We start from the raw sequence: 14,204 nt of genomic DNA on the forward strand, positions 1-14,204 counted from the left end.
GTTTTGCAAACACTGAAAATAGACAGGGAGCTTTAAAACTTTGTCTGAGCCTACCTTAAACAAGAATTGTATTAAAATATTCAGGGACTGCTTAGCAACAAGCAACTGTTGAGACAATGAAAACTTTAGTGAGAGTATTTAACCGCTTGCCGACCGCCGCAAGTAGATATACTGCGGCGGTCAGCCCCGGCCAGGCAAAGTGACATATATATATACGTCACTAGCCTGTGACCGGTTTGTGAGCCAATAGCGGGCGAGCGCGCGCCCGCTGAGGCGCGCGCCCGCCCCGGCTCGTTCACTGAAGAGTCCGCGCGTGTGACTGGCGGACCCGATGTCCGCCGGTCACACTACGATCGTCGGTAGAGCGGGAGAAAGGCGGCGGCTTATGTAAACAAGCCGCCTGTCATTCTCCCCTGTGTAAAAATGGAGATCAGATGGTTCTACTATGTAGAACCGTTGATCTCTGTTTTTACAATAGTAGACCTGTCCCCCTGGAAGAAAAATGTTGATGTAGCGACCTAATGAGGTCTTTACCATCTTGTGCCGTATATTGTCAATTAGAACTAGAAGGACTTAAAAACCTAAAAGAAAACAAAATAGGGTAGAAAGGAAAATGGTTAAAAACCCAAAAGGAATGCCCAGGCAAGCGAGTAAAGGAAAGGATTAAACACACCCTCTCATCCACGCTACACAAGGGTTGGCCACAAGGGAGGGGGGGGGGGGGGCAGTGATACATCCGTAGTGTGGAAACTGCACAGACAGGCAGCACACAAGGGTGTTATTGCAGAGCATATACCTGTAATGATTGCACACAGCATTTAGGGAAACTGCTGCAAGCTGCCCACAGAGAAATTCCAATATCAATAGTACTGACCACTGATTGAATCTCTCCACTGTAATGACACCACCGCCACCAACAGCGCACATGCGCTGAGTCCCTGGGCATGAGTAGCCCAGGGACACCAGGCCAGAAAAAAGAGCTGCCGCTTGGAATGCAAATGCGCTCCAGCCGCCAAAGGCTGAAAGACACTAGCGCCAGGAAAGAAAACAGATAAAACACACACAACTGGTGCCATGGAATATACAAAATAAAAGTATACATCACTGCATACGGCCTCCCCCATGACAATGCCTGGATCCAGAAGATGCTGCTGCACGGGCCCAGGGCGTTTATGACCACCTGCTAATAGCAAGATTCTTAGGCCGTACTGCCGCTTTGCCTGCCAATGGCAAAGCTTAAGCTCTTCATGGCACAGCATTCATCGCCCTTCTCCACCCCTCTAACAGCTGGGGATTGCTAGAGACTCCACATTGCCCCGGATCCATCACCCTTCTCCACCCCACTAATAGCTGGGGACTGCTGGGGACTCCACATGACACCGAACCCATCGCCCTTCTCCACCCCGCTAATAGCTGGGGACTGCTGGAGACTCCACACGTCTTCTGGGGCACAGCTTCTTGAACAACCAGGTCTCGATCATGGACACTTGATCCAAGGTAAGACTTCAACCATTCTGGTCCTTAGGAGGAGGACAAAAAAGGAATGTGGCCTCTGTCTCAGAGCAAAGATTTATGGGAATAGGGTCCTATAGGGGAGTGGAGGTGGGGTTAACCTCCATACGTATGCTGCCATTGAGTCTGACAGGAAAATTTTATTTTTTATTTTTTTTCATTGGCTGTGTTTTATAGCAGAAAGTAAAACATTATTTTTTTTTTCCAGAATTGTCGCTTTTATTTTTTGTTTATAGCACAAAAAATAAAACCGCAGAGGTGATCAAATAGCACCAAAAGAAAGCTTTATTTGTGGGAAAAAAAAGAACATCAATTTTATTTGGGTACAGCTTTGCACGACTGCGCAATTGTCAGTTAAAATACCGTAGTGCTGTATCGCAAAAAATGGCCTGGTCATTAAGGGGGTAAAGCCTTCCTGTCTTTAAGTGAATAATGATTGTGCTGAGGTTTATATGTGGAGGTTTTCGATTGGTGTGCGTGTGTGTTTTTTTTTTTTCCCTCTGTGGGTTGAACTGCGTGTCCCTGGGCATGAGTAGCCCAGGGACACCAGGCCAGAATAAAGAGCTGTGGCTTGGAACGCAAATGGGACTTGTGTCTTTTTTCATCCAGTCTAACTATGTAACAGTTTGGACGCTTTTTCCCACAGTGTGCTTAGTGAACCACAGATAACTGTCTCCCTAACGTTTCCTCCCGCGCTCTACATTTGGAAGGTATGTTGGTACTCTTAAAAGGAAGCACATACCTCAAGAAAGTCAAAATTTTCTGCAGGGGATTCTTCTTCCCGTGTCTCTTCTGGTTCTCCCGCTTGGATCTCTTTGACTGCTTCTGAGGCATAGTCAACTGTCTGTAATTCCCCATGTTCAGCATGTCCATTTAGGATTTGGTAAGTAATTTGACTATCTTGATCTTGGGTCTTCTCTGACATAGATCCATCTGATTCGATGGTTGTACTATCTGGTAACTTTTGTCTATACCCTTCTGATAAGCCATCTACATGCTGAGCCTCTTCTGATTTAGCATGACATTGCTGTGTCTCTTCTTTATCTACACCTTGCAGTTGTTGTTCTTCTGACAGTGGAATTTTATAGAATTGCTCCTCTGTTTTTTCTCTAGCATGTATTTCATCAGTTGAAGTATCGCTATATTTTGGTTCTTCCATGTAACTTTCTCTCAACTGCTGTTCTAAGTATTCACTAGGTCTTTTATGTTTTTCAGAAGACTTAACAAGTACTTCACATGATGCTGTTGGGATATTAGAGGTACTGTCCATTTCCTCTAATTGAACTGGCTTGTACTGTTGTTGGTGGGATTCCAAATCAATCAGCCCTGTTTGTATAACATCTGACCCTGTGTATGCTGGGTCCTCAATGCCTTCATACTGGTTTGCTATTTCTGACAGTGGGTATTTATGGAATTGCTCCTCCGTTTTTTCTCTAGCATACATTTCATCAGTTGAAGTATCGCTATATTTTGGTTCTTCCATGCAACTTTCTCTCAACTGCTGTTCTAAGTATTCACTAGGTCTTATATCTTTTTCAGAAGACGTAACAAGTACTTCACATGATGCTGTTGGGATATTAATTGTACTGTCCATTTCCTCTAACTGAACTGGCTTGTACTGTTGTTGGTGGGATTCCAAATCAATCAGCCCTGATTGTATAACATCTGACCCTGTGAATGCTGGGTCCTCAATGCCGTCATACTGGTTTGCAACTTCTGACAGTGGGTATTTATGGAATTGCTCCTCTGTTTTTCCTCTAGCATGTATTTCATCAGTTGAAGTATCACTATATTTTGGTTCTTCCATGTAACTTTCTTTCAACTGCTGTTCTAAGTATTCACTAGGTCTTATATCTTTTTCAGAAGTATCGCTATATTTTGGTTCTTCCATGTAACTTTCTCTCAACTGCTGTTCTAAGTATTCACTAGGTCTTATATCTTTTTCAGAAGACGTAACAAGTACTTCACATGATGCTGTTGGGATATTAGTTGTACTGTCCATTTCCTCTAACTGAACAGATTTGTACTGTTGTTGGTGGGATTCCAAATCAATCAGCCCTGATTGTGTAACATCTGACCCTGTGTATGCTGGGTCCTCAATGCCTTCATACTGGTTTGCAAGTTTATAACTATGGGCTGGTTCATCGTACTGTTTATATCTGTAATCTGGCTCCAGTGATTGATCATGACTGTTAATTATCTCCTCTGACTGTGTATATCTATTAACTGGCTCCTCAGACATTTCATATTTGTGAGTTGATTCCTCTGACTTTTGATATCTCTGAACAGGCTGCTCTGTCTGCTCATACTTGTCAATTGGTTCCTCCAACTGTTCATATTTGTGAACTGGGTCTTCTATATGTTCATATTTATGAACTGTATCTTCTAAGTATGCATATCTATGTTCTGACTCTTCTGAAGGCTGGTATTTATTAATTGGATCCTTTAGGTGCCCATATTTCTGAATTGCCTCTTCTGCCTCTTCTTGCTCCTCAGACTGATGAATATTGTGGACTACTGTCTTAGGTTGTTGAATAGCTAACGGTTCTGCTTGCTCATATCTGCCAGCTGGTTTGTCTGACTGTTTATGTTCATGAACAGAGTCTTCTGATAGGTCATCCCTGTGAACTGTCTCTTCTGACTTTTCACATCTGTGAGATGGTTCTTCTAACAGTTCATGTTTATGGATTGAATGTTCCAATTGTTGAAGTCTGTAACCTAAATCTTCTGTCTGTTCATATTGGAGGCCTGACCCCTCTGACTGTTTATATGTGCTAACTCGCTCTTGTGACTGTTCATATGTATATACTGGTTCCTTAGACAATTCAACGGGCTCCTCCGTCTGTTCATACAGGGCACTTGGCTTGTCTGGCTTTTCAGACTTGTAGACTGACTTATCCAACTGTTGATATATATAATCTGGCTCCTCAGACTGCCCATGTGCATGGACAGGCTCATCTGATTGCTTGTCATCTAGTTTCACCTTGTAACCATGATTGCACGCCTGCTCCTCTGATTGACTGTGGATGTACTGTAGCTTATTTGATTCATCATATCTGTGCTCGGTCTTTTCTAAGTCAACCTCACATTCCTTTAGTACTGGTGACTGAGCAGTGGTATACACAAGCCTGTCTGATTGTTTATAAGGGTCGCTTACGTTTTCTGGCTGTGTGACTCTAGCAGCTCGATCCTGAGACAAATCTTCAGAATATCTCAACTGTGACTCATCATAGTTCAATTCTAGCCTACTAGGTTCATTGCTTTTCCACTGACTCAGTTCTTTATGTGGCTTGCTTGACTGAGTATCCCTTTCCATATAGCTGTGTAATGACTCCTCTGATTTATCAACTGGATGAGAACAAACTTCCCCTGGAATCAGTCTGTTATTTTCTAGTATTTGTGATCCCACATACAGGTTTGTTGATGCCTCATTGTCTGCATGTCCAGGCAGCTCTGGTGCAGAGGGTGTCTCAAATTCATAGGTGGATCTGGCACTGTTCCCAAAAATCGATCTAAAAATGTAAGGGTTAAACAGTGGAAAAATACATTAAGAACTGTGTCAATTGTATACAAATAATGAATCATTATTCTAAAGATTTATAATAATGTAACATCACTTGAACTGTTTAAATCACTAACTACTAGAACTAGTTACTTTATCCCACTAATAAAAAAAATGATGGCGGCATGTACAACTAAGACATAGAAAATTTATTTAAACACCCTGTATATTATTATTATTAAAGATATGTATAGCACCATATTCCACTGTGGCATGTTACAAACTAAGGGTGGCCATAAACAGCCATTAATAGCAAGCAATGCTTTCATTTTAAACAAAACCAGATTTCAGCAAAGTCTCAATAGCCTACAACATTGTACCAGACAAAACCACATTGGGCTTACAGGGCAGGACCAGTGCTTGCTCTGCTTGTGGGCCAATTGTGTCAGAGCTTCTGGAATGTAACGCCAGCCACCTTTTCTTCCTGACTCTGTTCCCACTGCTGTCATTTATTTACCAGTAGAAGCAGTGAACTTCATGCCCGCCTCTAAAATCCCAGAAGTAGGGAAGAACAGGGTCTTGGTGGTAAGACAGGGTTTCTCAACCTTTCTTCAGTCAAGGCACCCTTTAAAATTATTCACAGCCTCGAGGAACCCCATTCTACATTTTTTAAAACAAAACTAATATTCTTACATTGGCAGCATGCACGTCGGACATCCAACATTAGAGGTGATTTATTTTTTAAAAGCAGCTGGTACTGACTAGTATTTAGTGTTTCTCTTCTCTCTCAGTTTCTCTCCCTCACTTAGCTAACTTGACCAGAGTGCTGAAAAAGAGGAGCAGAGGAGGGGTAAACTAGAGTGTTCTCAGGCACCTGACGCCTATGATGTCATTGGTTCTTAGACACTGGCATCTGGCCCACACGGTGCCCAAGGTTCTAGTGCTGCACAATAAAAGCTTGTAGCTTTGTTTAAAAAAAAAAAAGGCAGACCTCATCCACCCACTTGTTGACAGATTTTGGACAATTTGGGGCAAATTTTAGGCATTTTGTCAAAGCACCCCTGAAGAACCCAGAAGGCACCCCAGGGTGCCACGGTGGATCTTGAACCCTTTTCCTGCAATCCAGATGGACAAAAGGGCTGCTTGTGAGCCGAGAGGAAAGGACCATGTTTATGACGAAGTTCCTTGCCCTTAGCAACCTGCGGACATAATGTACTCTTACCTCCGGTAAGGCCCTTAATGATCTCATCCATAGAGCCACCAAACAAATGTACACCTACAAATGGTAGATCAGTCAGCTCCTTTTTAGAAGCCTGGTCGGCCGACTAGTGCTTCAAACATTTCATGCGGCGAAGGATCACCGCCATCATAGAATCCCTGCCGGCCAAGGGGGCCTCATCTAAGGATGCATCACAAATATACTGTAACCCCTGGATCAACTGCCAGCTCAGGAGGGTGACTCCCTTACAGATCCTGGCATAAAATCTTAGCCCATTCTGTTAAGGTCTGAGAAACCAAGGTGATAGCAAACACCGGTCTCAAAATGTAACCCCCCCACGGTGAAGAGGTACCGGACCAGGGCCACAACTCTTTTGTCCACGGAGTCCTTAAAGGACAGGGAATCCTCCACCAGTAAAAGTGTGGCCTTATTTAACCTGGAAACCTGGGTGTCCAACGGCAGTGGAACCGTCAGTTTCTTCAGAAGATACTCCTCAAAGGGATATCTCCTAGCGAAACCAACCATGTGTTTCAGGGAACCCCACTGACTAGTGACAATCTCATCCAAATAGGCAGGAAAGGGAAACACCTTTGTCACCTTGGAAGATTTGCAGGTGCCAAACTGCACCGGTGTCGCCAACTCAGCCGCAGCTGTCCTCCAACTTTAATTTTCCTGCACTGACACAATTAGGGCCTTTGTCAGCACTTTTTTATGTGGGCTGCGGAGGAGGACTCATCCTCACTATCAGAGCACTCAGCGTGCAAGGACACAGACCCAGTGGGATGACTCTCATTTGCGGTGGCAAGATCCACCTCAGAATCTGAAGAAGCAGAGGATACAGGGGAAGGCGGGGAGGGTAGGGGGGCGCTTCTTGCTAGGCCTCCTTTGCAGGGACATATCTACTTTGGATATTAGTAAATGCAGGGCTGCCGTCATGGTTGCCAGGGTAGACTGAGACCCAGAGGGACCCGCAGATTCTAGGGGAGGATCACGTGGTGATAGGCGCTCCAGAGGCTCCATGGCCTATAAGAGGTAATCGGAGCCACGCCACACAAATTATAACGTTTTTTTCTTTGGAAAAAAATGGAGACTTCCCGCACACTGCTGGGGCACCGCAAGAATCAGCGCACCCACAATGCAGAATACAGCAGATGAAGGATAGTTTACCGCCAGAGACTCATCATCCGAGCTGGAGAGCGCCAAACAGCCTGCCACACTGTGATGGAAAGAGGAAGCGCCAATTTGACACTAGAGGCCCCTGCAGCCCATCACCGCACCAGACTACAAGAAAATGGCCACCGTTAAACTCTAAAACAAAAAACATGGGCACTGGACTACACAAACATGGCCACCAAAGCCGGGAATACAGAATCAACGGCAAAATGGTGGCACCAGGTGGCACTGCACGGGACCCTGGACCCCACTGGACCCCAGGGAAAAACACAGACCCCAGGGATCCCCCCCCCGCAGCACCCAGGTATGGACACCACAGAAAGGGGGCCAGCAGCCGCACCCACTTTTCTTGGCCAGCACCAGACAAGCCCCCCTACCTAAATGCACCCATGCCCCCATAAAAGGGCCCATGACCTTCCCAGTAATTCTGTAAGAAAGGAGGGGGGACACTACTTACCATACCATGGTCACCAGGTGGACGCTACTCCCAGCAGTCCACCGCATTATCTTGGAATGGGGGTGCTGCAGCCTGAGGTATGCTACGACTCTGATCTTAACTGCTGTCGTGACCAAGGCTATGCGACCTCGCGAGGTGTTTCACTCGCCAGCTAGCCCCCGTCCTGTGGGGCTATGTCGCGGCCAACCTAGCGCGGAGCTAATAGTTGGATTGCACTCGCAGGCCAGACTAGGAAGGCCATAAGGATCTATAATATCCAGTGCATTGCCCAGTCTGGCTGTGGAGTGTAGTTCACACAGGAACAAAAGTAATAAAGAAAAAGTATAAAATTGCATTTAAAAAGGAAAAAATGCCAGGACAGCAGATCCCAGCAGTAAGGACCAGGTCCTTACTTCTGACTAGGCAGAAAAAAACTGAAGGCCTATATTAGGAAGATACCCTTTGGGACTGCCCCAGTGGCGTAACCAAAAAGGTTTCCGTCTAGCCCTACTTCTGAAGAGAGAGCAGCATAAAGCCCAAGGGTCTGAAGACATGGAGCTGTGGCCGTCAGTGAACGAAAGAGAAAACAGTTTTGCTGGTGATTGTTGTGTTTTCATTTTAGGTGTTTTTTAGAGACTCTTTCCTTGCAGTTTTTATTTAACACCTTTTCTGTCTTTCTTTTTAAATAGCCTTTTTTTCTTTCTTTCTTTCCTTCCTGCTAATTAAGGGGAGTGGTTAATTGGTCACAGCTGCTTCAGGTCTCTTTATAACTTTCTGTAGAACTCATTTCTGAGCTTGCTCATTCTTGAGTAGTGATGAGCTGAACACCCCCTGTTCAGTTTGCACCAAAACACCGCCAACAGGGGAAAAGTTTGTTCGAACAATTGAACTCCATTGAAGTCAATGGGACTCGAACATCAAAACTCAAAAGTCTTCATTTTAAAGGCTTAAATGCAAGTTATTGCCCAAAAAAAAAGTGTATGGGGGTCCGGGTACTGACCTGGGGAACATGTACCAATGCAAATTAAAAAAAAAAAAACGATAATTTTTAAAGGAGCAGTGATTTTAATGATGCTTAAAGTGAAACTATAAAAATGAAAAATTCCTTTAAATATCGGGCCTGGGGAATCGCCTAATGTTTCTGTAAAGTGGCGCATTTGTACGATGTACAGTCAGGTCCATGAATATTGGGACATCGACATAATTCTATTCTTTTTGGCTCTATACACCACCACAATGGATTTGAAATTAAACAAATAAGATGTGCTTTAACTGCAGACTTTCAGCTTTAATTTGAGGGTATTTACATCCAATTCAGGTGAAAGGTGTAGGAATTACAACAGTTTGTATATGTGCCACCCACTTTTTATGGGACCAAAAGTAATGGGACAATTGGCTGCTCAGCTGTTCCATGGCCAGGTGTGTTTTATTCCCTTATTATCCCATTTACAAGGAGCAGATAAAAAGGTACAGAGTTAATTTCAAGTGTGCTATTTGCATTTGGAATCTGTTGCTGTCAACTCTCAATATAATAAGAGCTGTCATTATCAGTGAATCAAGCCATCATTAGGCTGAAAAAACAAAACAAACACATCAGAGAGATAGCAAAAACATTAAGTGTGGCCAAATCAACTGTTGGAACATCCTTAAAAAGAAGAGTGAGATCAGCAACACCAAAAGACTTGGAAGACCACGAAAAACAACTGTGGTGGATGACCCAAGAATTCTTTCCCTAGTGAAGAAAACACCCTTCACAACAGTTGGCCAGATTAAGAACACTCTCCAGGAGGTAGGTGTATGTGTATCAAAGTCAACAATCAAGAGAAGACTTCACCAGAGGGAATACAAAGGGTTCACCACAAGATGTAAACCATTGGTGAGCCGCAAAAAAAGGAAGGCCAGATTACAGTTTGCCAAACAACATCTAAATAAGCCTTCACAGTTCTGGAACAACATCCTATGGACAGATGAGACCAAGTTCAACTTGTACCAGAGTGATGGGAAGAGAAGAATATGGAGAAGGGAAGGAACTGCTCATGATCCAAAGCATACCACCTCATCAGTGAAGCATGGTGATGGTAGTGTCATGGCGGGGGCATGTATGGCTGCCAATGGAACTGGTTCTCTTGTATTTATTGATGATGTGACTGCTGACAAAAGCAGCAGGATGAATTCTGAAGTGTTTCAGGCAATATTATCTGCTCATATTCAGCCAAATGCTTCAGAACTCATTGAACGGCGCTTCACAGTGCAGATGGACAATGACCCGAAGCATTCTGCGAAAGCAACCAAAGAGTTTTTTAAGGGAAAGAAGTGGAATGTTATGCAATGGCCAAGTCAATCACCTGATCTGAATCCGATTGAGCATGCATTTCACTTGCTGAAGACAAAATTGAAGGGAAAACGCCCCAAGAACAAGCAGGAACTGAAGACAGTTGCAGTAGAGGCCTGGCAGAGCATCACCAGGGATGAAACCCAGCGTCTGGGGATGTCTATGCATTCCAGACTTAAGGCTGTAATTGACTGCAAAGGATTTGCAACCAAATATTAAAGAGGTTGTAAACCGAGAAAAATTTTTTTTCTCTTCTTTACATCCTGAAAGAGAAACCCATAATGAGCTAGTATGCATCGCATAGTAGCTCATTATGAATTACTTACCTTAGAATGAGCCCCCGCCGTGCCGTCCGCTTACCTGTATGACGGGCGACATGTATAGTCGCCCGTCTTCCGGGATCGCGGCATCCGGCCATCTGATTGGCCGGAGCCGCGGTGACGTCACTCCCGCGCACGCGCGCGGGAGCCGACGGTCACGGCACGGGGCTCTGAAGGAACGGCACGATCTGCCGTTCCTTCAGAGCGCATGCGCCAGTGACGTCACTGGCTGCATTAAAGGTAAATATCTCCTAAACGGTGCATGTTTAGGAGATATTTACAGTACCTATAGGTAAGCCTTAATATAGGCTTACCTATAGGTACAACTTCCTGAGGAGGGTTTACTTCCTCTTTAAAAAGTGAAAGTTTGATTTTTGATTGTTAATTTGTCCCATTACTTTTGGTCCCTTAAAAAGTGGGAGGCACATATACAAACTGTTGTAATTCCTACACCGTTCACCTGATTTGAATGTAAATACCCTCAAATTAAAGCTGAAAGTCTGCAGTTAAAGCACATCTTGTTCATTTCATTTCAAATCCATTGTGGTGGTGTATAGAGCCAAAAAGATTAGAATTGGGTTGATGCCCCAATATTTATGGACCTCACTGTATGTAGCCTTTTGCAGCAATACTGACATTTCTAAAAGAAAAAATGTCATTTAAACTTGCTCCCGACTGTAATGTATTGTCGGCTCCCGGCAATACAGATAAAAAAAATGAATAAAAAAAGCACAGACGCAGGGCACAGGAACGAGCCATACTGTAAAAAAAAAAAAGATTTGAAATTGCATGCACTTGTCATACAGGTGCAGAAAAATTGGGCTTTTGGTGTTGGTGGTGCCTGAACACCGTAACCCCTCACAGTTAATCTTGCTGGGTGCAGGGCACAGGGACAGGGAATGCTGTTAAAAACTACATACAAAATTTAAATTGTATGCACCTGTCATACAAGTGCAGAAAAATTAGGCCTTGGGTGTTGGTGGTGACCTAAACCAAAAACATTGTTGGAAGCTAGCAGAATCAATATTGAGGAATATGATAGGCAGCATATGCAGTCTTCAAGGGATGGCAGGCCCCTAGCAAATTCAATCAATTACATCAGCATCAGGGGCTTGATAGCTGCTATTGATCCAGGATTGATTCATTTTGATAAAAGTCACCTGGTCAACAGAGTCTGTGGACAGACGCACTCTTTTGTCCATCACAAAACCTCCAGTAAGCACTGAATGTCCATTCGGAAAGCACGCTGGAAGCAGGACAGGCCAGTAGGTCCATTGCATATTGATCAAGTTCTGGCCAGTGGTCCATCCTCAAGACCCAGTAACCCAGTGGATACTCACTTAGATAGGTCTTCAAGTCTGCTCTTGCCCCTAGATAATCCTGCACCATATGGTGGAGACGCTGTCGATGGTTGCTTAAACCTAACAGCCCTGGGTGCTGAGGACCAAAGAACTGTTTAAAGGCATCAGTCAGTAGGCTGCCTTCTCCACCACTCCTCCTTTGGCTGAACGATGCCTCAGAAATACATCCAGAGAACGTTAACCTCCCAGTGTCTGGAAAGGTTTTACACAATATTTTTATCAAGGCGTCCTCAAGATTTTTCAGTCTCTGCTACCTCTGCGAAGGCAGGATGAGATCTGCAACTTTACCCTTGTAACATGGATCAAAAAGGGTTGATAATCCGTAATTATCCATCTCCTCTGGTCCTTTTGCAGGCTTTGCAGAATCAGGGAGCCCATGCAACGTAAGTTTGAGGAGGCATGAGCTTCTGAGTCCTCTGGGTCACTAAGGATGACATTGTCAAGAGCAACCTCTCCCCAACCATGTACTACTCCTGGGGTTTCTTGGGAGTCAAAACCATCCCTTGAAGGCTGCTGTATGCTATCCTCTACATCCATGCTGCCACAATCCTCCTCCTCCTCTTCCTCTTCCTCCTGTGTGTTTTGTGTCCCTGCAGAAATGATATCTGCATAAAGGGTGCCTTGTGAGGAAAGGAGGTCCTCCTCTTCCTCCCACTGTTCTGCCTCAAGTGCCCTGTCCATGATTCCACAAAGTGTGTGCTCCAGCAGGTAGATTAGAGGGATAGTGTCACTGATGCATGTATCGTCCCGGGTCACCATCCTTGTGGCCTCTTTAAATTGTGACAGGACAGTGCATGGATCCTTTATCATTAGTCACTGGCGTGGTGAAAAGAAGCCAATCTCCCCTGAGCCTGTCCTTGTGCCATATTCACACAGGTTTTTGGTGTTTTATTTTAAATAGGGATGGGAGAGGGGAAGAGTGGGATACTCCAAATTGAACTATTCACAATAGATGAGGACTTCTGTCTGAAGATGCAGCCGGCTGCAGATTTACCTTGCCACTAGATGAATTTAGGTTAAGTCTCTGTACAGATGACTTAGTTGGGTAGATTATCTTCAGGATACCTGCCTAGTATCTCCTTTCACTCCACAGACTGACACCTGTCCTCTGACTATCCTACACCGGGGTGGCCCCCCTCAGGTCAGGTCCTTAGACACGAGCCCCTGTACTCACTATACTGTTTTTTGAGGGTCTCCAGTGTCTCTACCCCTCCAGTAAGTTCTTCTAGACCTCTGGGTTCAGTTCCTTTCCTCTGGTCCCCAGGCCGACTGCCTGTGATCACGTGCCACTGCTACAGAGGAGGAGGCAGCCACCACCCTCCTCCGGGACTTTCCTTACCAGCCAAAGACCCCGCAGCACGTGTTCCTGGCTTTTATACAGTATCCCAGAATGCACCGAAACAGCCAGACTCTACCAATCACTGGGACTGTGTCAAAGCCTGTGTACCCATTGGTCAGGTTTCCTCCCACTGTCCAACATGCTTCCCTATTGGACCAGTGTGAAACACTCTCTAGACCCAATGAATCACACACACACTGAGCAGACCTTACTCACAGATCCTGCTCTCAGGTAGGCAGAAAGCAATATAGATTTCCCTGCTGCTCCTCTGATAGGCAGACAGAGCCAAAAACTATACTCTCACTAGCACCTACCTAGGAGGGTGCTACATAAGCAGGGAAAACAAACAGTTTTTTCCTTTTAAGGTAAAGGTTGTACATAAATTATTAAAAGCTGACCATTGTAAGTACCCCTGTCAGTTTTAAATGTTTTGTCTCAACCCTTTATCTTCTACTTTATCTGGACAACTTTGTTTGTCAATGAAGGATGAAATACAGAATAAACAGACTTACTGACAGGATCACCAGGTGAAAAAAAATAGAAAAAAGGTATGATGTATAGGACATGCCATACTCCCTTAATAGAATAGATGACTTATAGAAGGTTACAACAAATTGTACACATTAGAAGGTAAAAATTCCACGCAAGTGGATGTAGTTAAGCTAATTTAATGGCTGCAGCCTACCCCAAAATATAGATAAACTATATCTGAAAAGTAGGGATAGGTGGGGTATGTTGGCGCTGCCTATACGGATACTGGGTGTATGGGATACACCCAGTATCCGTATAGGCAGCGCCAACATACCCCACCTATCCCTAAATTGTACACATTATTATGGTAAATGTATGATTATTATTATTATTTTTATTATTATTATTATACAGGATTTATATAGCGCCAACAGTTTGCGCAGCGCTTTACAAAGTGAAGGAAGACAATACAGTTACAATACAGTTCAAAACAGGAGGAACTAGAGGGCCCTGCTCGTTAGAGCTTACAATCTAGAAGG

The 14,204-nt window shown here is 44.4% G+C and overlaps 1 protein-coding gene across 1 annotated transcript in view; it reads right to left on the reverse strand.

The window, feature by feature from the left end:
• TNKS1BP1 (tankyrase 1 binding protein 1) overlaps nt 1–14,204 on the reverse strand; it is a gene marked incomplete at its 5' end in the record, with an annotated part of 144,126 nt that overhangs the window by 54,530 nt on the left and 75,392 nt on the right. Inside the window, 2 exons of the mRNA XM_082267728.1 lie at nt 2,255–2,866; nt 3,584–5,024. Coding sequence (XP_082123854.1) covers nt 2,255–2,866; nt 3,584–5,024 — 2,053 coding nt within the window. The remainder of the gene's footprint in view (nt 1–2,254; nt 2,867–3,583; nt 5,025–14,204) is intronic.

The sequence above is a fragment of the Pelophylax lessonae genome (genome assembly GCF_965119305.1).
Source record: "Pelophylax lessonae genome assembly, chromosome: 9".
Lineage (NCBI taxonomy): Eukaryota > Metazoa > Chordata > Amphibia > Anura > Ranidae > Pelophylax > Pelophylax lessonae.